The sequence below is a fragment of the Anguilla rostrata genome, chromosome 6 (assembly GCF_018555375.3).
Source record: "Anguilla rostrata isolate EN2019 chromosome 6, ASM1855537v3, whole genome shotgun sequence".
NCBI classification, from domain to species: domain Eukaryota; kingdom Metazoa; phylum Chordata; class Actinopteri; order Anguilliformes; family Anguillidae; genus Anguilla; species Anguilla rostrata.
This window is the reverse complement of record NC_057938.1, coordinates 19,390,817-19,418,500: the sequence shown is the minus strand read 5'-3', so window position 1 is coordinate 19,418,500 and position 27,684 is coordinate 19,390,817. Positions and strand designations below refer to the sequence as shown.

The window sequence follows — 27,684 nt, the reverse complement described above, 5'->3', positions numbered from 1 at the left end:
AAAGTAAAATTAATTCCAAAATTATTACCCAGTTTGAATTCGCAAATGTTGGGTAATCAAGTTGGATTGTGATTCATTTGTGGGATCACAGCAAATTCTCGTTTAAAAACACTGTATTAAGTATTTAATATTTGCCGTTCGGTGTAAAATTGGCCCGATACCTTATGTGGCTAAATGTATAGGCATTTTCAACGCAACTGCAGTTACCTGGAGCGGCCATTAAGTCACTGCACCACACGATGACGGGGTATTTTACATAAAGGTAATCTGTTAACACGTTGGTACATTGCATTATTTGACATCCAGTTCTAAAAAAGTTGGGCTAAGTATATTACGTGGCATTTAAAAATAACTTCCGCATTGTAATCGGTATTTAAATAAAAAAGCATTACGGTAATTAACTCCTTGCAGACTGCTGCACATGCAAAAAATACATTCTTCAACTGCAGAACACTGTCAGTGTTAGTACAGTATTGTACTAACTAGTACAATTTTGATTTGACTTTACAATAGGACTAGCCTACTTTAATTTTACCCAGATGTTGCCAAGTAAGGAGATAGTGTAGTCACATTGTACATTTTGTGAAACAATGTTGCCTCCCTTTTGATACATTGAAGCGCCTATCCCGACAGTTGACGCTGGCAATAGTGTCAACAAACTCAACTCAGACTGGTGCGTCTATTACATAAGAAACGTGCAAGGTTTAATAGATATTAATTATTGGGATAACCAAGGAAACCATAAGTAAGTAGGCTACTGGAGTAAAATTACCTTTAAGATACGATACATTGGTATGGCGGTATTTAAATGGTAAGCCACGTCCGCCGATTTGTCCCACTGCACCTCCATGAAACCATCTACTAGATAAATAAATATTCAAGCCTTCCCTGTAAAATTCTGCCAATCCTAAAAGTAGACAGGCCCATACGTATACCGTACCTAAACGTTTTTCTCGCGACCGTACAGCGTCCCACCTTTTCCCGAAGAAAATTTTTGATGCTACCCATGGTTCTGACGTGGCTGCATGCGATTGGAAGCCTGGTACTGGTATAAATATGACAGGCTCGCCAGACGTTTGCTCACTACTGGAGTTTCATTAGCAGCTTCTGCACCACACTGGGCAGACAGGAACACCAACACAAGTAAGTAGAAATTGCAGCCAAACGTCTTCTACTACACTGCGATGTGTCAAGCAATGCCGCTTCCGACTCATAGGGAAAAGTGCTGTTCATTAGGGTAGCACTTACGGAGTGATTTTCGCCGCGAGAAAAAGCTGTACAGGCTCGGCACCATAGCAATCTCTCCGCTCTGTTTAGACTTCAGTCCTACTGCCTACGTGGACTTCGTACTAGAGTAGGGGATGCGGGTTTACATCCGCCAACACACAACGCAATAAGTAGCCTATGTCATGCGTTCGAATGATACAACACATCCATATTTTTTAAAACAATCTCCATTACTGATCGGGCTATATTTTTACGCATTTGGTATGTTCAAGTATCGAAATGGAGTTTCGTCTAAGATGATCAGACCTGTAGCTACGTGTCACAACAGCGCACGCGCAAGTCAAACTTTATTAAAGTTTTGTAAAGTTTTTGCCCACTGTTCCGTCTTATAATGAGCGATCCTTGTCGTTAAATGACACAACACCATTATTTTTAGACAGACAAAGCAGACGGGCAAAGCTGTTTTTTTAGACAGCGTTGTTACCGTATAATTTAATTAACATCTGTGTATTTTCGCGACCGGAGAAGATTCGTTTTGATGGGTTGATGGCCGGCTAGTCACTGGTTTTATTCCTTGAGGATCTCGTTCAAGCCTTGATGAGGTGGCGTTAAGTAAACTGGTCATTTCGACGTCTTGAAACTAGATGACGCCATAGTCCGTTTATATGTACGTCAACATCCCAGGCGGTATGTGACGTACATTTTCAGACAGCACAATTATCCAGCCTGACCTCGCTAAAGGAGCTTGGACACCTCGTACATTGAAACTAACCCCTCAATGGAACCAATTCCGTATGTGCTGTATTCCCTTTTTGGCCATAACCCAAAGCAAATCATGCTTTGTATTAAAAGGAAGATGGTGTGGTTGTACTTTGAAAGTAAACTTGTCTCAGAATGCAGGTTATGTAAGCAGTCATTATGTGGAGGAAAACAAAGGACTGAGTGTCTATGCCATAAGAGTGCCTACTGCCTAGTGTCAATTTAACTTATTCTATCCCTGTGTGAAAATAGCTATCTTATCAAGGACATTGCACTATAAATAGCCAGCTCATTAGTTAACGGTTATACTGTAATAGAAGAGATGTTTCCTCCTTTATTTACGACCATCTGGCCAGTCATAAATGCAGTTAAATACAGCTTGTAAACATTACATGTTTCCTTGATTAGATTAATGCGCTGGTGGCTAATGACAATACATAAATTGATAGCTGCTTTGTTGATAAACTCAAGCTGTCAAAGTTTGGTTATGGGCAGTTGTCAATACACACATACAGTTTTTAATTCTATCCAGCCCAGGGTGTAGCGAGGTCCTTTCAGATGTGAATGATTTGATATTCAGGTCTAGCAGTCTTGTCATTCAAAAGCATGCTGCATGTTTTTGGGACTTGTGATGTGATCAAATATCAAGGAGCAGTGGCTTATCCAATGCATGGGGATTAGTGGTTCAGCTTCTGTGTGGCGTTGTTGCCTTGCACAACCTGTACAAAATGTCTTTACTAAAGTTGAGTGGCTGCATAAGTGGCATCTGTTTGTGACTAGGGACAGCCTCTTGCTCTAGTGGTCAAATTGGTTGACGATGCCTGTACAATCTGCTCTCTGGCTTTGCGGAAATAGTGAATTCTCAGTGTGGTCCATTCGGTGAACCACACGTTCATGTGAACCAGTCAAAAGCTCACTGAGTAAAACTACTCGTCACAGCACCTGGCAGTTAAATGGATTGGAGTCTGGGCAGTACATCAAGGCTTTTGTAAGTGGGTGGAAAATACGAGTGCAATCACTTTTTGCAAACCTCAATTGCTTGGTTGGAATGGTTTCCCCCTTACAATTGCTTTTTAATTTTAATTTGTCATGGAGGATGTGCACTTGAGCAAACAGCTTTTTGCTGTCTTGACACAAGAGATTTCCAAAAAAAAAGTGCTTTGACATAAAGGTCAATGTGCGTTTGTGTGTGTCCCCCCCCCCCCGGGACACACACAAACGCACACACGCACATGATTGACCTTTCATAATGGCATAACTTGCATCACTCGGTACCAATTACAGGAAGTTGATCACAGACTCCAACTTATGGGTTGGCAAATGCCTTGTTTGTTGTGCTTCTCATTTGCAGAACATCAAACTACATGTCACTTTCACAGCACTGTGTATTGTTTGTCAGTGTGTCCATTTTTGTTTTTCACACACCTTGTATTACAGTGGTGGGTAAATTACGGGAGGGTTGGTCTTCCAGTCTTAGGTTTCATAGTGCGGTCTTATTTCCTCAGCACAGTGCGTTTTCATATGACTTAACTGAACAGGTTTAGCTATTGCGTGTGACAAAGGGTGAGTATTGTGGTACTAACTGGTCCTTGTTTTTACTTTTAAGGCAAAAGCTGGCAGGCTGACGCAGACGGGCAGCTTTACAGGACGGATTATCTGGCAACCGACCCTTTAACTGGTAAGACCAGACCCCTCGGTCAGCTCTCTGCCCGTGCTTCTTTTTTTTTTTTTTTCTTTATTTCCGCTAAGCTCACCTGCTTTTACCAACTAAAAGAATGATGAACCATTTGTGTCTGCCGCCTGTACGTTATGCAACAGCGTAATGAAGGTTTGAAAGAAAACGTGCTCATTGATATCCGGGGGGAAAGAAACTTACTCCCCCCTCCCCTTACCTCCCGCCCTCGCACTAAGGCTCCTCCATGTCAAGATTGTATCAAAAGCCTTTTTGTTGGTAGTTTTGATGGGGCTTAAAGGGGCTGTGGAAGCATGTGCGTGGCGTTGGGAGCCGTATAAGTGCGGGGACCTTAGGAGGAAGAGGCCCAGAGAGGGGTGGGCGTTTCCCCTGCCCGTCCCTTGAAAAGCGGGCCCCAGTCCTCTACTCCTGCTCCACCGATGCGGCCCACGCCAGAGGCCGACGTGGCGGAATGTCTGGGAGCTTACGCATCGCCCCTCGAGAGCGAGAGGCAGTCGTCTGGCCACCCCAGTGGGCCGCTTCATCACACAGAGCGGACGCTTTAAAATGTACATTTCAACAAGCGAGGCAGTCGAGTACTGCAGCTAAGCACAGTACACTTCAAGAGCTGCTTTAACAGACTGGCTTGAAGGAGCTGCCATTCAAATTCAGGCCTCCACATTTTGCATGCGGTTAGAGGTACAGCGATTGTTTAAAAATGGGAGTATTGTGGATGGTTGACAGCCGTTTATTTCATAGTTTCAGAATCCTTCGATGTTGTGGAGAGACAGACTTACTATTAGATTAGGAGGAATGTGGTCATTTGGTTTGTATTGTAAACAGCGGGCAGATGGCCAACTAGTTGGAGGACCGCGAGGGGCCGGGTGAATTTAGCGTTTTTTCTTCACATGTGGAATTCCTTGGGAGAGGCTCCTGCTCTACAGGAAAACTACATTTTCAGAAGGTCCCCCTCTTTGTGTCGGTAGTCCCGGGACAGCAGCTGCACAGGGAATTGGGGTTAGCAGGAAAATCCTCTTACTCCGCCAGCTCATTCAGCCTGCGAGTTATCTTTAGAATTAGCCCTTAGCGCAAAACGCACATACCAGCCACATGATCACCCACCCCCATGCTCTTTGGCTGTTACCTGCATTCTCTCTGAATTGCTCTTGTTTTGTGTATATTAAAACATGCTTTTTGCATGGGAGTTAGAGTACACTGGTAGGATAGGTTTTTCAGCATAAGTCCCGTTCCTTGAAAGACGCAGCACACCTTGCCACTTATCTTATCTGCTTCTCGTTGTGAAAAACGGAGCAGAGTACAAGGACACGGTTAAATCTACTTTTCAGCATTAGGGTATTTGCTTAGTGGTTCGTTTTTCTGGTTTGAGTGGGGGGGTGGGTGCGGGGAAATGCGCATGGCCTTTAGTCTGCGCTAAAGCACGCTTTCTGTTTCTTCCAGTGTCACACTCGGACTCCGTGTGGGATTTCGGCCATGAGCTCTGTCGCCGTACTTACGCAGGAAATCTTCAATGAGCACCGCAGCGGTCTCTTGCCCGAACAGGTCGGCAGTAAGTACACCCATCTCCGCTGTCAACTATGGTATTGCTAAACGTAGGTATAGAACGTACCCTTTTCCATTTCTTGTTCAGAACCTATATTGTACTTTGAACACATTGAAATGTCCTACATCCGCTTTTCCTTTACCCACCCGCACCCCCATTAGCTGCCAGTGCCGAGCCTAGAGTGTCACCTGAGGAAGACGCACCGCCGACCTATAAGGATGCCTTCCCTCCTCTGCCTGAAAAGGCAGCGTCACCCGAGGGGATACAGGAATCTGACAACGCCTGGGCATCTAAGCTACGCCCGCTAAAGGCATCCATTGTCACGCAGGCAAGCTGGAACAACGGGCTCGTATTGTCTTTTTCATCCGTTCTCATCCATGCATACTGGCTTGAGGCTAACTGTTCCTTGGTCTCTAGGTTTTCCATGTGCCACTGGAGGAGCGCAAGTACAAGGACATCAACCAATTCGGGGAAGGTGACCAGGGCAAGATCTGCGTAGACATCATGCAGAAGACTGGGGCACACCTGGAGCTCTCTATGGCCAAGGATCAGGGGCTCTCTATCATGGTCTCTGGGAAGATGGATGAAGTCATGAAGGCCCGTAAGGAGATAGTCTCTCGGCTGCAGACTCAGGTAAGCCAGCTTCTCCTGTAGCCTTTTCTGATTCCAGCACTAAAGTTGTGCTGCGTATAGTAGGCTTGATATCCTTTATCTCACTAATGTCATCATGTTTCAGTTTGGAAGTCTTTGAAGTGTTTGAAGGTACTATTAACATAAAGTGTGTAGATCCCTGTGGCCATAGCAGTTTTTGCATAAATATGAATATATACCTTTTAATTTGTATAGACTACTCCAAAAGGTGTACTCTAGATGCATGATCAATTTGCTCGGTCTGTGAAATGCCACTAACTTTGTTTCTTATGCATTTAGATAAAATGTACCAAATGAGAATTTTCCATGATGTACATTTACATTATGGGAAATTTTCACCCTGTTGATTTGAATGTGGAAATGTACCTGGGGGAATTCTTAATTAGTCGTGTTCAGTCTTGTCAGTTTGACAGACCAAAGACAGTTTTAACCCTGAACTCTGCTGGCTGCAAAAATGGAAAACTCTGAACATTTGAGATGGGGAGAAACTTAAGGACGTTTGTGTATGTTTATACAATTTTCTCCCCTGCACATAGGCCACTGCCACCGTAGCCATCCCTAAAGAACATCACCGCTTTGTCATCGGCAAGAATGGGGAGAAGCTGCAGGAACTAGAGCTGAGGACAGCTACCAAGATCCAAATCCCACGACCCGACGACCCCAGCAACCTCATCAAGATCTCTGGCACGAAAGAAGGCCTGGAGAAGGCTAGGCATGAGATCCTTCTCATTTCCGCCGAGCAGGTAGCACAGCCACTTCCTGCCATTTCTTTGACAGGGGCACAGTCGGATTTTGGGATCTGGGCTTTGGACCAAGCGACTGAGCAAACACTTCCATCTTCTCTTCCAGGACAAGCGGGCAGTGGAGAGGGTGAGCATCGACAAGGTGTACCACCCTTTCATTACTGGGGCCTACAACAAGGTGGTGGGTGAGATGATGCAGGAGACAGGTACCCGCATCAATGTACCCCCTCCCAGTGTCAACAAGACCGAGATTGTCATCACCGGAGAGAAGGAGCAGGTGGCCCAGGCAGTGGTCATGATCAGGAAGATTTATGAAGAGAAGGTGAGTTTGCCACACATGATCTGTGAGTTCATTGTCGAACAGATTGTGTCTTCTAAACCTCTTGCTGTAACTGAAGAGCAAATACTGGGACACCATCACGGTGAAGCAGGTCAGCTGACTTGTCCTCTCGCTGTTCCCCTGTGCAGAAGAAGAGCTCCACGACCATCGCGGTTGAAGTGAAGAAGTCTCAGCATAAGTATGTCATCGGTCCCAAGGGAAACACGCTGCAGGAGATTTTGGAGAAGACTGGAGTCTCGGTCGAGATCCCACCCTCCGATAGCAGCTCTGAAACCATCATCCTCCGTGGAGAACCAACCCGGCTGGGCCAGGCACTCACTGAAGTGTACGCTAAGGTATGGGATCACTTGACCAGCCTAAGTTAAAGCTACTCGCGATTAGACTGCAGGCTTTGTGCGAGTTCTGTGTGGTCATTTTAATTTTGGTTCTTCTTGTTCTTTCTTTTTCTTCAGGCTAACAGCTACACTGTGTCCTCTGTCTCAGCCCCTTCCTGGCTTCATCGGTTCATCATCGGAAAGAAGGGGCAGAACCTGGCCAAAGTCACTCAGCAAATGCCCAAGGTCCTTACCTTCGACTTCCTTTTCCACACCACCTTTTCTGCCTATTACCGAGGAACTGTGCGGCCATTTTCTGGAACTTGACTTTCGTCTTCCTTTCCCATTAAAGGTGCACATTGAGTTTACTGAGGGAGAAGATAAGATCACTCTGGAGGGACCCACCAAGGACATGCAGCTGGTGCAGAGCCAATTTGAAGCCATCGTGATGGACCTGGTGAGTATAGAAATGACTCTCAGCACGAGCATGCCTTTATTGACTGGTTCACCTACTCTGTGAATATACGCTGAATTAAGTTCAAGACCTGGATTTTATTGCCGTAATTTGCAAGTTCTGAGGCATCCTTTTGTCTTTTCCTGACAGGTAAGCCGTATGGACTTCGCCGAGATCAGTGTGGACCCCAAGTTTCACCGACACCTGATCGGAAAAGGCGGTGCCAACAGTAAGTATCTGAGGATGTGTTTTTCCGGAAGCTGATCTGGGGCCGGCGGACATGCCCTACATACCTTTTCTATGAGTTCATTGGAAGAAGCGCTTGAGGCACAGTGATTGTACGTATGAATGACGCGATTCATTCCTGTGTGTCAGTTAACCGCATCAAGGAGCAGCACAAGGTGTCGGTCCGCATCCCCCCCGACAATGAGAAGAGCAACCTTATCCGTATCGAGGGGGATCCCCAGGGTGTGCAGGAAGCCAAGAAGGAGCTGCTGGAGCTGGCATCGCGCATGGTGAGCTCTGCCCGTGTTTGTCTGCATAAGTTCGGAACAGGCAACTGTATATTGATAAACCTATTCGTTATACTCATATATACAATTAAAAGATTACTCGATTTGTTTTTGCCTTGGCAAAGCTCTTTGGGGATCTAAATATGGGCACTCTTAATTTTACACCCTTAAGGACACATTGTTTAAGTTCTATGCTTATGTGTTTCAAGATTCATATATCGTATTGTCAGGATATTTGCTGCAGTAATTTAGGCCAAATGCCTTCTGTCAACGGTGCAACCGCAGTCCCTTGCCTACAGTCTTCTGGTTTAGTTACAGCTACATTTCTGCATGGTCTGTCCCTCAATGTCTGTTCTCTTTGTTTTTGCAGGAGAACGAGCGTACAAAGGATATGATTATTGAACAGCGTTTTCACAGAGCCATCATTGGACAGAAGGGAGAGAACATTAAAGAAGTCCGGGATAAGTTCCCAGAGGTGAGTGAAATTTGACGTAAAATCAGCTTGCAATTCATGTGTGTTTATCTGTACCTATAAAAATTAGTCCTGTGTAATCCATGGCAGTTAATTTCATTTATCCTTCCCAAAGGTCATCATTAACTTCCCTGACCCGGCCCAAAAGAGCGACATCGTTCAGTTTCGCGGACCCCGGAATGAAGTGGAAAAATGTTCCAAATTCATGCAGAAGATGGTTGCTGAAATGGTAAAAAAAAATTGGCTTCCTGTCCTCTTTTGCATGGTCTACTTAAGCAGATGAATGTGCATAAAAACCAGTTTGTGATTTGCCTGGGCAATTAGAGCCCTTTTAGCCATAAGGTCCGTTTTTAGTCCAGTGCTGCTCGACCGAAATCGCAGAATGTTCATGAACGTTCTATTGTCGCCCCACGTAACTGTGCTGTTCTTCATTAGCGAAAGGTATAAATGCACTCCAGTGGCAAATGGCACTTGGAGGACAATGGAGGAAGAAGCAGCTTTAATACACGTCATTATGTCTGCTGCTTTAGCCTACTCTTGAAAAGGAGGAGGCAAACATGGAGGGAATATATCAGAGATAAAAGGCAGCAGTCATTGGAGAAGTGCATTTCTCTAGTTAGAGAAATGATGTTCAAGGATGTGGAGTAAACTATTTCACTTACTACACCAGAATCCCACCAAGCTTATTTGATCTGATGCTGTCATTCGCTGCATAAGTCACATAGGCCAACAGATCACCAATATTGCCTAGTGAAAGGTTGACCTTAACCCTATGGTAATGTCAGCTACAATTTAATAGGTTACTAATAATATAGGAAAGTAAATTACTATTAAAGCAAACAACTTTAATGCATTCGCAGGTGTAGCCTGAGTAATCACTATGTAGTTTGCTAGCTCGCCACAAAAGTGTCATTGTAACTTCACAATACACAAGTACATATCAGTGTTAACATTGGAAGCCAGCTTCTTCCTGTGTTGGATTGTATCTCATTCTCATCACAGTCTCTCAGCATCAGTCGGTGAAATTACAGTATTATTAATAATTGTAAATTGTGCCAATTTATAATGCTATTCACACATTTTCTAGGTTATCTAACCAGTTAGTCTCCGAACTTGTTAAACAAGGCGTTCATTCAAGCTAATGTTACTTTGTAAGTAAGTAGGCTACTTGTACTTTTAAGAAGTGTTTAAATCGATGGCAATCTACGACCAGGCATTGTGTTTCTTGAGAGAATCCTTGTAGATGGTGCAGCTATGGGCTTATGGGTAGGCTACCCTATGGTCACACTTAGTCTGTCAGTGTCCATTGTAACAGTTGCCTAACGTGCTAACTAGCGCCTTACAAGTTGGCATCTTGGGCCACAGGCTCCGCTGTCCCAGAAAAACATTACCATAACAACAGAGTCAATGTTCAACGTATGTTGAACATCCTCAGCGACCGTTTCCATGACCACTGAGTAACAGTTGCCTGGAATATAAACCAAATGTCACTGCGACCAGCGACATTGCACTTTGTCAGCCACAGCGACTATAAACGGGCCTATAACCCTCTTACTACTACAAAAAAGGGACTGTGAATCATAATCCTTCCTCAACCCTATTATATGAATTTGGAAAGAGCTGAAAAGGTCTATATTTGAGCTTTGTGAGGTGTCCAAGTAATCAATGAACACAGGGTACTTGTTTTCTTTCCAATCTAGGTGGAGAACAGTTTTTCAGTGTCTGTCCCCATCTTCAAGCAGTTCCACAGGAATATTATTGGTAAAGGAGGAGCAAATATAAAAAAGGTACAGGAGGAAAATAATTTCAGCTTGACCTCAAGTTTTTCACCATCTGTTGAGGTGACTCTGCTGACATTCTGTACTGATCCCTTAGATTCGTGAGGAGACCAACACTAAGATCGACTTGCCCGCTGAGAACAGCAATTCTGAGATGATTGTTATTACTGGAAAGAAGGCCAACTGTGAGGCTGCAAAGAATCGCATTTTAGCCATCCAGAAAGAGCTGGTGAGATGATTGGGGTGGGGGGGTGGGGGGTGTAATGGCATTTGAATAAAGCCACCAGTAGCATTTCAATAAAGCTGTGTAATTGCTTAGATTCTGGAAAGATTTTGGAAGACCTACCAAACATTGCAGTGTGTGGATGATGCTGCACTTTAAATAAATATGTTTAAAAGCCTCTGGCTTTGGTTGGAGCCTAAAACCCCTCCTTCTCCTTGTTTTCAGGCTAACATCACAGAGATGGAGGTGTCCATTCCCTCCAAGTTGCACAACTCCCTGATTGGTTCTAAGGGACGGTTTGTGCGCTCCATCATGGAGGAGTGCGGTGGCGTGCACATCCACTTCCCCTCCGAGGGCTCCGGCATCGACACTGTGACCATCCGTGGGCCCGCGGAGGACGTGGAGAAGGCCCGCAATCAGCTGCTTTCCTTGGCTGAGGAGAAGGTGAGCAGGCACGGGGCATAATGGGGCATAACAACCGCTATAATGGGTTTAATTGCTGAAATGCCGCCTTTCACGTCATATGAAAGCACTTTTCAGTGAAAAATTGTGGGGGACACCTCAACCACCAGCATTGTGTAGAGACTATCTGGGTGATTAACAGCAGCCATTTTGTGCCTGAGCACTTGCCGCTATCATTTGAGGTGATTATTAGAAGACCCTCCCCCCATTCCACTCCTTGTGGAATAGTACTTCAATGTGATTCCTCCCCCCCACCCCCAAAGTGTATGGAATGCTATGAATAGCAAGGTGTTTAGTTTTGTTTTTCTCTCACGCGTTCCCTTCCCCAACCCTCTCAGCAAACCAAGAGCCACACTGCGGAGCTGCGTGCCAAACCCGAATACCACAAGTTCCTCATCGGAAAGGGTGGTGGAAACATCCGGAAGGTGCGGGATAGCACTGGGGCTCGCATCATCTTCCCCACGGCGGAGGACAAGGACCAGGAGCTGATCACCGTGGTGGGCACGGAGGAGGCTGTGCGAGATGCCGCGAAAGAGCTGGAGGGGCTCATCAAGAGTCTGGTAATGCGCCTGTCCCCAACTAAATCTCCTGTGCCAATCCTACTTCTACACGTTTTACATCATTAGTTCTGGGGAGACTGCATAGTGTGGTCCGTAGGATGGCCAACTCAACCTGCATACAAACCACTCTCCCATCACTGATTTTGTATAATGCCGTTTACACAGTGGTTATCATGCTGTGCTTCAAAATGTATGTTCTCCAGGAGAACCGTGAGGAGGGAAAAAAGGGGAAGATGCCTCTAACTGCGTAGAACTGTTGTGCCTCATGACCTGTCCCTAACCCATCATGGTTCCTGCAGGATAATGTGGTGGAGGACTTCATCACAGTAGATCCAAAGCACCACCGCTACTTCGTAGCACGCCGCGGCCAGGTGCTGAGGGACATCGGTGAAGAGTATGGCGGCGTGATGGTCAGCTTCCCTCGCTCCGCCTCACAGAGTGACAAGGTCACCCTTAAGGGCGCCAAGGAGTGCGTGGAGGCCGCCAAGAAGCGCATGCAGGATATTATTGAGGACCTGGTGAGTCCCTGTGATTATCCAAAGCTAATGTGTGATAATGAATGATACTTAATCTTAACAGGCATTAGGTTAATCTAGCAGAGAGTCATTATTTTTCATATTTATATACCTTTCTAATTGGATCCTGACAGTGATTTGAAGGTTCTTGGGGTTGGGGGGAGGGAGCATTTTAATTGGAAATGCAATCCTGGAGGGGCTATTTTAACTCTGCTTATGGTTGGATGCCTCCTGTCTCATAATGTAGTACAAAAAAATTACTTGCGCTGCCTCTGCCCGTTAAGGTCTTCATTGTGAGACTGAATGGTTGGAGGGAGGAACATATGGTTTAAAATGGGAACTGCTGACTTTCAATCCCTTCATATGTCCATTTAAGTTTTTCTGTGGATCTAATGCTTTCTGCAGAATAACTCTGCTCTTCAAACCTGCATTAACTGTTTTAAAAAAAAAAAAAAAAAAAAAAACACCTGTGCACTTTGCCGGCATGTGGCTTCCTCAATATTTTACAGTATTTACAGCCTGGCTTTGGTTTTGCAGGATGCCCAGGTGACGATGGAGTGCGTGATCCCCCAGAAATTTCACCGCTCCATCATGGGTCCTAAGGGATCCAGGATCCAGCAGATCACCAGAGATCACAATGTGCAGATTAAGTTCCCTGACCGAGAGGATACTCAGGGTAAGGCGGCTGTTTTGTGGACTAAACAAATGCGTTTGATTCATCAGATCATTTTATTAAAAGAACTGTTGTCCTTGCATGTACATTTTATTTTTCAAATACACATACATACAGATATCATATGTTCTTGTATCAAATGGCAGACTAGTCTGCTGGTGATAACCAGGAAATGATTGCAGCCGCTTTTTGGTGTATTCGTAGCCTTTTGATGTATTCGTAACGTTAAGCAGAATGTGACTGATTTCCGTAAAATGCACTTAAAATGGGCTGACTAATGGTGGCAGGTTCTCCAACTGAGCCGGTCGTCCAGGAGAATGGAGTGACAAACGGAGAGGTGAAGGAGCCTGCTGACCCTGATGTACCGAAGAAGTGTGACACCATTGTGCTCTCGGGGCGCAAGGAGCGGTGCGAGGCAGCAGTGGAGGCCCTTAAGGTGGGCCTGAGCACTGTGCCTTCTATCATCATCATGTGATCTTTCTGGCTGTGTTCATTTTAACTGCATGTATTTAACCACTGGATTACCAACACCCCCCCTACCTCTACCTTTTTAGGCATTGGTTCCTGTGACCATTGAAGTGGAAGTGTCCTATGAACTTCACCGTTACATCATTGGCCAGAAAGGAAGTGGAATTCGCAAAATGATGGATGAATATGAGGTAGGTTATCAAGCTTTTCACTTGGGTTTATCTGGGCAAAATAAAGGGTTTGCTGTCTTAACTCAACTGAGTGATGATCGGACAGGGTTCCTTGCATATTTCCCTGGGCAGGGTTGCTTAAAATGCCTCCCCCCCTCCCTGAACCACATCCTTGGGGGGCCCTGCTGTACTCCTGCAGGCATTCCATACTGTACCTTGACGATGAGTGGAATCTCTGTGCCTCAGGTCAACATTCAAGTGCCTGCTCCTGACCTCCAGTCAGACGTCATCTCCATCACTGGCCTGGCCAACAATCTGGAGCGCGCCAAAGAGGGCCTCCTGGAGCGCGTCCGAGAGCTTCAGCTGGAGCAAGAAGACCGGGTACGTGCCCGTCTGCCTGGGGCAGAACCAGGCCAGTGGTTATCTAGATGTAATGTGATCAGGGCAGACTGCTGTAATGTACTGGTACTGTTCATCAGTCGTTGTAAAGCTCAGCACACAGCTAGCATATTTGTATACATAAAACCAGTTTAGACCTTGTGTGTGTATTTTTTGTGTATGGGTTATGGGTAATAATGCCATGGATGTAACCTTGTGATATGCTATAGAATTGAAGGGAGAGGATTCCAACATGGTGATTAATATGAAAGTGTATTTCTAATACATCCAATTTAGTGTACTGTACAAAACCATTGCATGAAGGTTCTACTTTATTGTCACCATGGAATGTAACAAGTGACATTACTTACCTAAAGCCAAAACGGTGTCTGATTGTCCACTGAACAATCCTGGTAATGACCTCAATGATGTTTCTCCTTAGGCCCTCAGGAGCTTCAAACTGACCATCACTGTGGACCCCAAATATCACCCAAAGATCATTGGGCGCAAGGGCGCAATCATCACCCAGATTCGCAACGAGCATGACGTCAACATTCAGTTCCCCGACAAGAATCACGAGAACCAGGTACCCGGGGGGAGTCTGCCACCCATGCTCAATTTTAACACTGTCTATGATCCTGCAATGGTTAGGCGGTCACTGTCAATGTTGCTTTCTCTTCAGGATCAGATCACCATAAATGGGTATGAACAAAACGCAGTTTCTGCCCGGGATGCCATCCAGGCCCTCGTTGATGAGCTGGAGGAGATGGTTTCTGAGGACATCACCCTGGACAGCAGAGTTCATGCCCGCATCATTGGGGCACGTGGCAAGGGCATCCGAAAGATCATGGATGAGTTCAAGGTGAGCAGGGCAGGAGGGAAAACAAAATTGCTTCCTTGAATGAACTAAATGTAATTTTGAATGCATCTTTTCCTCCACAATAGATGTACTATTTGTTCATTTTTTTCCCCCTTCTTCTCCAGGTTGACTTGAAGTTCCCTCAGAGTGGGGCTGCAGACCCAAACATGGTGACCGTCACAGGGCGCCCTGAGCTGGTGGATGAAGCCATCGATCACCTCCTGAACCTCGAGGAGGAATATGTAAGCATTATATTTTTTTGAAGCAGTTTTGCCTTTTAGTTGGGCTGCATTTACACAGTACATTTTGCATCAGCTGTGTTCGTATGCTAATGGATTTCGTACAACTACAGATGGGAGATGTGGTGGAGAACGAGTCCAAGCAGGCCTTCATGAAGCCGCGTGGAGGTGCTGCCCCCTTTGCGGAGGACCACAAAGGCACATCAAAGGGCTTTGTGGTGAGGGATGCTCCCTGGGCTGCGAGTGAGAAGGTGAGGGACTAGGATATTAGTATTTTAATATTGGTGACTTGGATAAAAGGATTTTGTTTGAAATGTGTTTGAATGCAGTTAAGGAACACACCTTTTGGCAAAAACAAAAATGTGTGTGTGTTTTTGTTTCACCTTCTCAGGCTCCCGATATGAGCAGCTCTGAGGAATTCCCCAGCTTTGGAGCGCCTGTGGCCCCCAAGGCCTCTCCATGGGGCCCCAAACGGTTCTAACATGGAAAATGAAGATTTGACATCCAGCCCGCCAAACTTTCTTATCCTGCTTTTGCCCTCATCTGCTTGGATTGACTGTTGTGACTCACTACCATTCCTACTCAAATCCCCCCCCCCCCCCCCAAAAAAAAGTCCCAGCAATCCTCTCCCACCCCCAAGATGCTCAAATTGGGTCTAATGAAGTGGCCTTAAAAAAAATGAATTAAAAAAAAAAAAAGGTTTAAGGATGTATTCGGAGGACTAAATGTAACATCTAGTGTCTAATGCCCATCATGTTATATTGGGGGTGGGGGGAGAAGTTTGCACATAGCTTTTATGAAAAGTCCATTTTAGGGTAGAAGTGATGACGCAGTATTGCCAGTATGGTCACCTTGTTTCCATCTGTTGCCATGAATGAAAATTTGCTATCTTGTTCTTCAATGGTAAAACTTAATCGAAAGCTGTTTCCAAGGTGACCAAACAAGGCTGTCATGGTTGGATGAGTGGTCCCAGAGTTGCCTTGGAAACCAATATTTATATGTTATGAATTGAGAAATGTCCCTTGTAAAAGCTTGCCAGTTCACTTCAGAACCGTCTGCCTGTAAAGACTGAGATTGATTGACACTGACTTTCTCTCTGGCCTTGTTTTACCATAAGGCTTGAAACCATTTTTTAATGATGATATGAGTGGAATGGTCTGGAACATGGTGCAGAAACACTACAGAAACATGCATACTCACTGCCAAGTCCTTTGATTTATTTTGGAGCTGTAAGCTGATCTTAATCTCCAGAAATCCTAATGCATCACCCACAACATTAACTGCACAAATACTGTACCAAAAAAATTTCAACCTTTGAGAAGAGGTTCAAAAAATGTCTGTATATTTTTCAACTTCTGTGGAGAGGTGCAAAAAAAAAAAAAAAAAAACAGCCTTTGAAAAAAGATGAAATACAATTTGCTGGTCGGCTCATTTGTTTCCAGTCACCCGTGTACAAATTAGCCGTTGTGATAATTTCTTTCCTTGTTTTTGTACCCAGTCAGTGTCCTATCTTTTTGGTTTGTTTTGTCTTCCAGTTTCTGGGCAGACCATTGTTTCCATGGCAACAAACTTTGTGTTAGCCTTAAGAAAAAAATGTATATGCAATTACTCAAGCAAAAAAAAAAAAGAAAAAAGTAAAGATTATGGATAAAACTGGAATTTAATGTCCAAAAAATAAAAATGGAAAATTGGCTGTGGAGTCTTGCTTCTTTATGGGGAAAATTAACATAGCCAAAGTATAATCCTGAATTTCATAATTTGACTAGACTGATTCATTTTTTCAAATCCACACTTCTGCACAACTTGACTGAATTCAACGTGGGCACAATAAACCCCCAGTGTTGTCCTCCAATCTCAGGCCCAGTGGTGAATGGTGAGCCTGCTCTATTTCTAACTAATTACTTAAATATTGAAATAATAGTTAAACGTGCAAGTTTTTTTTTAAATTTTTTTTTTAACTAATTTGCATGTTTTGTGTGAACTGTACGCACTGTATGAGTTGTGATTTGGGGCCTAATTTATAAAACTGCAGGTTTTACACTAATCAGTTACGTATGCGCAAAAGAAAAGTGCTTACATTCAAAAATATGAAACTGTCTATTCTCACTTGTATGCAATTTTCTCTTTATAAATCAAAATCAACTTCAAATAATGCATAGCCCACGTGTATGAGCCTAGAATCCCACCCTGTTAACTTCCTCAATTAACCATTAATGGTTAATGGAATGCCCATTGTGAATGTTGATAAATGTATAAATCAGCTTGCCATTCCATTGATTTGACTGGGAAAACTGAAGTCAGACCTAAAAACAAAGCGGAGAAACTTCACGGAGTGTGGAAATCGGGACATTGGTTATTGAGAGATCGAGGCCAGAAGGGCTATATTTTGGTGTTTGGTGGAAATAGTTGTGGCATAACCATCCATCCATATACCCCCCATCCCCACCAAATGCATAAGGTTACAATACCATAGCCAGGAATAATAACAATTGTAGCTATTGAGTCAAGATATTTTTTTTAAAAACAGCTGGGGAATTCTAAGGAATAAAAATACTTTAGCCTATATCCAAATCACAATACGTATGAAATCCCCATCTTTATTATATTAAGTTGGTTTTCTCATCATTATGCTATTGGGTGGTTATTTGGTCTGTTTTGTAATATTGGGTGGTGGGGGGGGGGGGGGGGTTTAACTTATGCTACTTCAGTGTGAAGTGCCACTGTACCTGCGGAGTCTGCATCTTCTGTATTAACCATATTTAACATGTCTTAATCACTTCACTGGGTTTGTAAGTGTATTCACCTAGCTAGCTCACATTAGCTATCTTCTGTAATTCACAGCCGTTACCTAGCAAAATAGATAGCCTTGTTTGAGGAGGCCCTCCTCCTTTCTAATTCTTACAGTAACTCATGGTATTCTTACACTGATACCAAGCTAATTCGGCACAATGGGCAGCCCCATCAGTTGTCACTGCAAAGAATTCACCAACTCATGGATGGTCCAACTATCCATAGTGGGGACAGACAGGCATTTATGTCGTTTTATGACGTTTGCTCTGAGAGTCTATGCATTGGTAGGTATGCTTGACCAACAGGCACAAAAGTGCTATGGAGTCAGAGTATCATTTACCGTCTCTCTAGAATTTCAACCAAGTAAGAGATTTAAGATTCAAGGTGCTTTTGTGGCTGAACACTTGGGGTTTTTATGGCCCTAGATTATGCCTCTAGAACCGGAGCGGTTTGGACCACCAGGGAGTCATACCGCTGCAAGGGTGAGGCTGTGCTGGAATTTACGAGGGTCAGTGAGTGTCCTCGAACACCAACTTCCTGAAGAGCAGTGCCCATTCACAGCAAAGAGACTATCAGGTTACCTGAGTCCAGGACAGTGAGAGTATAAGTGGATGGGGTGCTGTTCTCCCCACCTCTGAGGGGCACAGAAATACTTCAGCAGAGATCCAGTGCAGAGGCCTACAATGCATAAATTCTTCAATTGGAGCAATCTGGCTACACAGTTAAATTGACCCCTGAAACTGTTGACTGCCTTGTGGCACAACATGCAGTCCGTGCTGTACAATGTTTGTTCTACAAGAGCACATCCAAGATCCACGATTGCTAACGGACCTCCTGCAAGCATGACATACCTAGAATAATACTTACAGCACATGGGAATGATCTGCTTACAATGATATTATGGCAGCCCTGCAATGGACACCCCATCCACCATAAGATATTCACGTCTATTGCAATGCCTGTGAACTTGCTTGTGAGTCAATGGCCTATTTTTGGATGGAAGGTTCTCAGGGACACATGGAAGTTACGTTCCTTGCACCAAAATCTAGAGTGACACTGCCGCTGAATATCTGGCTGGTGACCTTGTAGACTAATCCCACCACTGTACTAGCATGACTCAAGTCAGTGTTGTCAGTATAAAGTCTTTTTGGGACCAGTATTAGAAATTTAAGAGCTGACAGATATTCAAGCTTGGAATTACGTGAGGTCTGAGGACATCCCTGCAGATATAACATGCGGCAGAACACTGGCAACTCTCAGAGAAAACCTGCTGGAACCAGGGACCGTGCGTTTTGTGGCAACATCCAGTCATGTGGCCCCCTGAACCAGAGATAGTTGCCACATGTCATTCAGAGCAGGAATGGAAATCCAGCTTCCGTGGCCACACATCAACAGATCACTCCCCACTAGTACTAGATTTATCTCAGTTTTGCAGTTTCAAGGAATTAGTTGAAGTGACAGTTAAGGAACTTCACGGGGTGGGAAATCAGACCACGCTCACAGGATTAAGTCAATACATAAGCAGCTGGGAAACCAGTGCCTTATACGAGGAGACTAATCACTCTTTCAACTCAAGTCCTATGGCACTAGTGGAGTCATTAGTGTTGGTGGGCGTCTGCATCATAGTGTTTTACCGGATCAAGAGACAATTCACCTTAACATTCTGGATCCAAAGCATCCCTTCAGCCAGCTCCTAATTCAACACTTTCACAATGATTTACATCACCCTAGACCAGAAAATGTTTTTGTTTTCAAAAGTCTGCCAGAAATACAGGACCTTTTGAGCAATGGTGTTTATATTAATCACCAACACAGTTGTACAGAGTGTAAAAAATGGCTAGGAAAACCAGAAGTCCCAAAAATGGCTGATATGCCCCCTGCATAATTCAGCTGTTCCAGCCTTCATTTTATTCACCTGGTGAATGCTCTGAGCCTTTCCTTATTAAAGTGAGTAGGTGCAGTGAGAAAAAGTGGGGTACTGTTAACCACTAGAGGTGTTCATGTGGATTTCCTCACCAGTACAGACACTAACTCCTAACTGATGGCACTCTGAAGATTCACTGCTTGCTGAGGAAAACCTCAAAAGGCTTTTGTCTTATCAGGGGACATATTGCAGAGGAGGAGATAAGGAGCTTGCAAACTAGCAAATTTGGTTCCACTTCAACCCATCAGGCACCCCCACTTTTATGGCACATGGGAGAGAGAGATTAGGTCTCTAAAAGAAGTGCGTCATGTGATCCTTGGGCCCAGACAGGGATGTTGATAACAGCTCTCATAGGGCTAGAGGGGATCTTGAACTCTAGGCCTCTTGGCTATGTGTCCTCTGACATAGTGGGCATTGACCCAGTCACTCCTAACAGTCTGCTGATGGTGTGGCCTGACTCTTCCCTGCCACAAGTTCTGCACCCTGAGTTTGAGATGATAAGTTAAAATGCTGGAGACGTAGTCAGGCCGACCACTTCTGGGCATACTTGATGAAGATGTATTCACCTAGTCTAAAAACCTGCTGCAAGTGGAAGCCTGATGCTGCAAAGGACCTCAAGAATGGAACATTTGTCATGATCATTGATCAACAGTTTCCAAGAGCCCTCTGGTTCACCCGTTCTGTCGCATTTGTCTGCAGATGGTAGGCTGTGGTGAGCCGGTGCTCTATCCCTAATGTGCTGACAGCACAGTTAAAAATGTCACTCACAAACTGAGAGCCTCTGTTTGATATCAGGAATCTTAAGGCACCATGCCGGACATAAACATTCTCCAGCAAACTGTCAGAGGAAACCTGCCGTAGCCTGTCTCACTACCTACACCTCTATCGACTTAGTGAAATAATCCAGGAACACAATAATGTATGCATCAATGAGCACCATGAGGCCTGCTTGTTTCCTCTGCCTCAGTTTGGTTAGTTAACAGACAGGTTGCGAAACCACATAGGCCTCCATCCTCATTCTCGGCCAGAGAGACCTTAACCTTGGACAGCATCTTTGTGGACCCCAAATATCCAGCAGTGGGGTGGCCTTGATAGTAACTGAGCAACTGGCCCTTGAGAGAGTCTGGCCCATGCAGCCTCAAATTTTTCAGTGGGTGCAGACCGCAGCTTCCTTTGGGATCTCTGTAGTAAAACAGACATTATTGACAGTGAATTCAGGAAGGTCAGTCTCATCTTCCACCACATCCAAAACTCTCTCCAACCCATGAAGCAGACCCCCAGTAACAGGGTCTTCCAACTGCAGCTGATGTGACTGCAGCCAGTCCTGTCCGGTTACCAAGGGCTTTGTGTGCAGGTCCAGACCCGCTACAATGGTGTAATTGGGCAGCAGATCTGTTGGGTCGTAGTTGCTTGGTAATGAGTTTTCAGGATAGTGTATCTGGCACTTTGTTATACAACCCAGGCTTGAGCACCACATCAAAATCTAAATCTTGGAGGTGAAGGCACCACCTGATTCAACCTGAGGGCTTAGGGCGAGACATCAAGACTTCACGCTGCTGTGGTGTCTGACTATGGCAACGTGGAGCCCCTCAATGCAAGGTCTGAAATGCTCAATGGACCAGAAATGTCAAATCGGAAGCTGTGAATTGGGAACCAACTTTACCTTGTGAAACGTCCTTCCGGCAGCGCAAATTTAGTCATATCTATCGATCTTTGCTACCACATCAGAAAATACTACAAGTAAAAAGTCTTTGCACCTTATTGGAAAAGTTTTCTAAGCTAATTACATTCTTTTCATTAATTCATCCGACAACAATTTCAAAAACGTTCTGGCTTGGGTTTCCCAGAAAGTAGCCAAAGACATTCCTTTGTAATGTAAGATAGAGCCTAATGCTCTTATAAGCTAGAATGCGCTGCAGTCTGATATCTATAGCTCACATTTTGTGTTAAAGCTCCCTCTAGTGGACTAGTTTGCTACTTAATAGGATAGGGAGTGCTGTGGGTCGACATTGGGAAAAAGTACAAGCTAAAGTAAGGAGCTAATTTAGGCTGGGATCAGTACGGGTTTTGGCCATTTTATTTCATACCATTTCATATCAAGTGGAGTACGTTATGTGTGCGTAGGTTTATTCTCACGGAAGATGTGTATTAATCGAGACGTGGATGCTAGCTATATAAGGAACAGGAAACTAGCTAACTGCTGCATGTCTTGTTGCTGTGGAAGACAAGAGCGTAAGTAATAAAAACAGTCTGCAACAGTATTGGACTGAGTATTTCGACGTTGAAGTGTGCCAAAGAAAAAGTGACTAGATTTAAATGGTTTATTACAACAAAGGGAAAGGTATCGAACAAGGAAGCCATAACATTAAGTCAAAAAACTCGCTCGTCTGGAATGCTTCGCTGGTTAGGTTAGCGGGCTCGCATGGTTTGCTAACTTCATGAAATGGCGGATGCATTGTGCACAATAAAAGGAACTTGATATCTTAAAACACTGTGGATTTAAATTCCGAAATTGCCGAAGAATCATAAAGATTAGACGAACTATTATCCGAAACCGTCTTCTGGACGAAGAAACTATTAAAGCTGAATGGTAGATGGGAAGAATGGAACCTGGTTACCTTTGCTAAATGGAGGAGGAGCACGTGCTTCTGCTGTGGACCTGACTTGCCAAATGGAGTCCAAATGGCTGAATTAGAGGAAAAAGTATTACATGAGTTGTTTAAACCATTCAAAAGGAAATCGTTCACTTTTAATGAAAACTTGCTGAAATCAAAATGGCACAGCAGTAGGCCTACCTGAAAAAGTCAGGAAAAGGACGGTTAAGCTTAGGCTACTGCTAAATATTGAGAAGTAAATAAATCACAGTAAAGCAGTCAAGGAGAGCAAAGCTAGGCCCACTTACTAGTAAGTTGAATGACATTAAAGCTCTCATGCAATATTGTCAGCATAGCCAGGATGTGAAATTTCACAAGGCTGCCTTCTGCACAAAGATTTTTAGGAGACTCATGGTAGTGTGCAACTCTTATTGCCTGAGGAGGAAATTGAGTGATTTGATTGGTATTTGCCAAAAATGACTTACTATCGGGAATTCCCTGTTGAGGTAGAAAGATGGTTATGTGAAGCTCACCATCATGCCAGCCAGGAATAGCAATCAGGTTGATGTGATACTGGAGGAATTCAGTGTCTCTGTAGCATCAGTAGGAATGGTTCTCCATGTGTGAGATCACACTGTAGTTCTTCTTGTACCAGTTTAGTACATATTTGTGCAGAGGCTGAGCGAGAACTTTTAGGAGGAGCAGCATGCTTTGAAGAAAATGATGGAGGAATTGCAACTAGAAACTAAGATGGCGGCAGCAACAGGTAAGATTAATGAAATAGATGCAGAATCTCGACAAGTTATCGCCGAGTCATCTTTAGAGGTCACAGCCTCCTTAAGAGGTACGGCATTTTCTTTACATGTTCAGCTAGTCGAGCAGTGCAACTTGAGTTTGCCTGTACTTTAGACACAGACTTGTGCACAGATGCAGCTTGCCACTTCATTTGCAGGAGAGGTCCTGTGTCCAAAATGAAATCTGACAACAAAACAAATTTTGTCAGTGCGGAACGTGAGCTGAGAATCTATGAGTGCTTTTAATCACCAGAAATTGCGAGCCACTTGGAAAATGGAATAAAATGGGATTTCAATTCTCAGAGTAGTTTTCACTATGGTGCGGTGTGGGAGAGGCTTATTCGTGTAATCAGAAAGGTACTCGACTCTGTTTTACTACAACAAACCCTTGATGATGAAGGGCCGCAAACAATTTTAAGTTAAGTTGGAAGATATTTTAAATGATGGGTGTCAGAAGACCCTAATGATTTGGAAGCCCTCACACCGAATCGCTTACTTTTGTTAAAGTCCAAACCAATCCTGCCACCAGGGCTGTTTGAGGAAAAAGATGTGTACTCAAGACGGAGATGGAAATGGGTTCAATACCGCGCTGAACTGTTTTGGAAAAGAGCGTATTTGCCGCTAATGCAGGAATGTCAACAGTGGTCCCATATACAAAGAAATTTCATGTCAGTGGATATCATTTTAGTCATTGATGCCACAGCTCCCCAGGGCTCATGGATTATGGGAAGGATGTTGGAGATCAAACCTGACAAAAAACGGGCTTGTCCGTAGTGTTTGCCAAGTCTGTGTCGGGGAATCAAACTGGTCTCCTATGTGACAGGTGGATGTAGCCTATTAATCACTATACTGATATCTGAAGAAAATAGTGTTTTCCATGTACAGAGAAGTTACTCACACATACATAGCACGGTCTATTAGTCATTCATTTGAACCTGCGAAATGGTATTAAATGTATTGCAATCAAGCTTTGGATAAATTAGAAGAAACATATCTTAGCTCACACAAATTGAACAAGCTGTATTCCAAAGCAGTGCTACACAGTGTGTCTTAAATTATTTCAAGTAACTTGGCTCTGTGTTATTTTTTTCATTTTACCATCTGAAGAGTGTGGTTATTCAAACTTTTACGTATCACATGAACTTGTTACCACTCGTGGTCAAGAATGGTTTTGTTTCAAACCCATTTTTACAGACAAAAAATGGCTGAGAAACGACAACCAAAGAAAGGGCACAGATAAAAGTTTTATGAGTACTAAACTACTTCAAGCATAGTGTTTCCACAATTTGTGCCAGTACATGCTGTACATGTGTCGTGCGCTGTGTCACCGATGTGAAGCACAATGAATGCTAATAGCTCCCCCTTGTGGAGAATCTTCAGCTTGCTAAACGTGAGTGAGTGAGTGAGTGTGCGTGTGAGTGAGTTACAAGCCAGTTCTATGAGGTGGAATACCAGGCCTGGAATTCCAAACATGTGCAAACAGCCTACCATGAATATTACTTTCTCTGCTAACCTATGCAATGTAAGGTGTAGTCACTGGAGTCATGCATTGCTACAGTAATAAGAATCATGGTTTATTAATAATTGTGGTGTCATAGCATGTGAATGGCTCGTTGGTCTAGGGGTATGATTCTCGCTTTGGGTGCGAGAGGTCCCGGGTTCAAATCCCGGACGAGCCCTCTTTTTTTTGTTTTTTTTCTTGTGTGATTTCATGAAAATGAACGCCATGTTTTATATTTCAGGCAGTTGACATTTTGCCAGAAAAAGGTCTCCAGTACAGGTAAAATTGCCTACACCAGACATAAAACATTTAAGCCACATCAAATAACATAATATTTATACAGGTTCATAATTTCAATAGATACAGAATACAATGAGCTGAGTAGGCATCATATTAAAAGAAATATTGCCAATGAGACATCTAGATGTGGCCTACATATGTGATTGTATTCAACAAAGTGCTTTTGTTGCATGGTCATTTTCTGTACTAACACAAGGAGGTGCTCCAACCTAGCTTTCCCAGTAGGTAACTCATGAGGGATAGCGTCAGTTTAAGACGTCGCTACCCAAAATGGGACTTCACTCCTCGTTAGTATAGTGGTGAGTATCCCCGCCTGTCACGCGGGAGACCGGGGTTCGATTCCCCGACGGGGAGAAGTATCTTTTTCCCCCGGCTGCTTCAGATAGCAACGTCTCTGTGTATTCATTTTGCCAGTGGGTTCCTCCAGTGTAGACAACGGCACCAAACTCTGATCTCCCCCTGAGGCTGATGTGCTATGTGGGCTAGGATTTTCTTTTTTACCTCCAGTTTCATGTCAAACCGTTTTTGCTTCACCAATTGCATAGTATGCGGAAATAGAGAGACAGAGTTTACAACAGCTATATCTTGCCCTTCATAGTTTCCCTGGCCCTGGCACTGAACTGCTTACACTAGTGAATAAAATATGTTTTTTGGCTTGTACTTCCATTAACAGCATTTCAATCTCCGCTTTAGAGATGTTATTGTTCTTTTGTCTTTTCTCTGGCATCTCTTTAAATGACCTGCAATAGAATTCCAAACTCCTTATGGTATTTTAGGGGTGTCCATTTATGCTAATCACAAGTTCTGTGAACGTGTTTTTCATTGCAAAAATTTATGTATTTACTGTATCAACAGTATCCACATACGTATGTGAACATGAAAAAGCTGTTGTTACGTGTTTGATGAAACTGGTGGTATTTGTTACTCATAAATTTACACACTGCTGTACGAAAATATTGATAAATGAGGCCCACTGTTTGGGCAAATGCGTTTATGAACGATTTATGATCAAATTATTTTGGCTCATGTTTGATAAATGAGGCCCAGTGTTTTCATATTGTATTTGGTTCCATTTCTTATCCCATGTTGCGCTTTCTGCAAAAAATGTGGTGAATGGACTGCATTCGTATTGCACTTTTTCCCAGCAACTAAGGCTACACAAAGCGCTTTATAATTAATGCCTCACATTCACCCATTCACACACATGCTCACACAACAACGGCAAATATGACTGTATGATAGGTGAAATAGTGTACAATATGACTTTATTTTAACAAATATTACTACTACTTCTCAAAAGCTCCCCTGGCCATTTCACAGGTGAGATCAGAAGCATGGATAGTTAATCACAGCTGCCATGATTCAAAAATATGATTACAAATAACTGACGGGTGTTCATTAAATCTTGTAGTTTGCATGATAACAGTGTCCTCGGTAAAAGGCACATAAGAGCAGGAGGAATTAATTTAATCATCATCATCATCATCATAAAATCAGTCACTTAAGTTATAGTTAGCTTTTAATCTGTATCAGGTAAAATATATTTACCATATAGGAGTCAGACCTGGGTCAAATACATATTTAAACTATTTTATTTACTTTACTACTATTACTTTAATTACTTTAAATACTTATTTAGAAATCATTTGAAATTCAGAATTGACAGATATAGAGTATTTAAATTACAAAATGTATTTGAAAATACATTTAAGGAGCATTTGCATGAATTTTCAGTTACTTTAAAAAACATCTTAAAAAACGTTTCAAATACTGAATTTTCAAATAAAAAGTGTTTGATTGAATGGAATTATTTGAAAATACTTTCACAACATAAGGTCAGTGGTGCAACATGCAATTGCACCGAGCTGTTGAAAGACTTGAAAAGCACTGGATATGCATTTTGACTAATTAGAATGTGTCAAGTGACTGCTGACGTCACTGATTTCCATTGTTAATGGGTAATGAATATGCATGGATGAATTCTATTTTATCAGTGTCTAATCTAACAAAATGTAAAAGATGTAACTGTACATACGGTTGTTGAACACTGAAAACAGAAAAAAGAGGAAATACAGTAAAAGGCCACTAACCTTAAAAAGACTGCATGAGTACAAATAAACTGGCAAGTAGCTTATCAAGAAGTTTGAGTTTGCCATCCCCGCCATGCAAAGACATGTATGGACATTTAGGCTACTGTCTGTTCAAGGCAGTGCATGGGTTGTTTAAAATTGTCAGTGTAAAAATTGTCAAATTGTCAGGCGGCCCCTTGCCCATAATCCAAATTCAACCCATAGCTCCTATTAGTTCCCCTGGAGTTGCCCTCAGTATTATAACTCACTGACATCACATCAAGAGCCACTCACAAAGATGGTACAAAGAACTCTGGGGTACCCCCTTCAGTATGAAGCCTACATTGTTGCTGGCTCAGTCATTTCTCTTGTCCATCACAGAAATATTTCAAAATATTTTAAAATTGTATTTGTATTTTAATGTATTTTTAAAAGGCTCTAAATACTATTTGAAAAAGTATTTGGTTTTCCATGAAAATAATTAAAATAAATACAAAGTATTTCATGTGTAAATGTATTTTAAAATACTTCAAATATGTATTTAACTACATTTTCAAATACATATATGTATTTGTATTTGGCCCAGGTCTGATAGGAGTCTATACAGTCATTTCTTATAGAACATTTAATAATGCTCTGTTCCAAATAACAGCATGCAAGACTTAGTCTTGTATTTGTTGGC

At 43.3% G+C, this 27,684-nt stretch overlaps 1 protein-coding gene, 1 long non-coding RNA gene and 2 other non-coding genes across 4 annotated transcripts; 3 read left to right on the top strand and 1 right to left on the bottom strand.

Annotated features, from left to right (window-relative positions):
• The first annotated feature begins 1,005 nt into the window (after positions 1-1,005).
• LOC135256762 (vigilin-like) lies at positions 1,006-15,624 on the top strand. Its single transcript, XM_064338874.1, has 28 exons — positions 1,006-1,143; positions 3,593-3,664; positions 5,117-5,225; positions 5,381-5,547; positions 5,637-5,852; positions 6,407-6,613; positions 6,720-6,935; positions 7,082-7,288; positions 7,406-7,513; positions 7,620-7,724; positions 7,872-7,950; positions 8,097-8,236; positions 8,604-8,708; positions 8,821-8,934; positions 10,406-10,492; positions 10,581-10,712; positions 10,932-11,150; positions 11,507-11,728; positions 12,028-12,246; positions 12,781-12,919; positions 13,204-13,352; positions 13,471-13,575; positions 13,801-13,935; positions 14,375-14,518; positions 14,615-14,794; positions 14,917-15,033; positions 15,144-15,281; positions 15,422-15,624. The coding sequence occupies exons 3-28, from the start codon at positions 5,150-5,152 to the stop codon at positions 15,509-15,511; spliced, it is 3,816 nt and encodes a 1,271-aa protein (XP_064194944.1). The 5' UTR covers positions 1,006-1,143; positions 3,593-3,664; positions 5,117-5,149; the 3' UTR covers positions 15,512-15,624.
• Positions 15,625-19,598: 3,974 nt separating this feature from the next.
• Positions 19,599-22,769, bottom strand: LOC135256761 (uncharacterized). The gene is made up of 3 exons (XR_010330518.1): positions 22,647-22,769; positions 22,363-22,430; positions 19,599-20,926 (listed from the first exon to the last, which is right to left on the bottom strand). It is a non-coding gene; the product is annotated as an uncharacterized LOC135256761 (long non-coding RNA).
• A 1,970-nt stretch (positions 22,770-24,739) lies between these two features.
• Positions 24,740-24,811, top strand: trnap-ugg (transfer RNA proline (anticodon UGG)). Its single transcript has one exon. It is a non-coding gene; the product is annotated as a tRNA-Pro (tRNA).
• A 404-nt stretch (positions 24,812-25,215) lies between these two features.
• On the top strand, positions 25,216-25,287 carry trnad-guc (transfer RNA aspartic acid (anticodon GUC)). Its single transcript has one exon. It is a non-coding gene; the product is annotated as a tRNA-Asp (tRNA).
• The last annotated feature ends 2,397 nt before the right edge of the window (positions 25,288-27,684 follow it).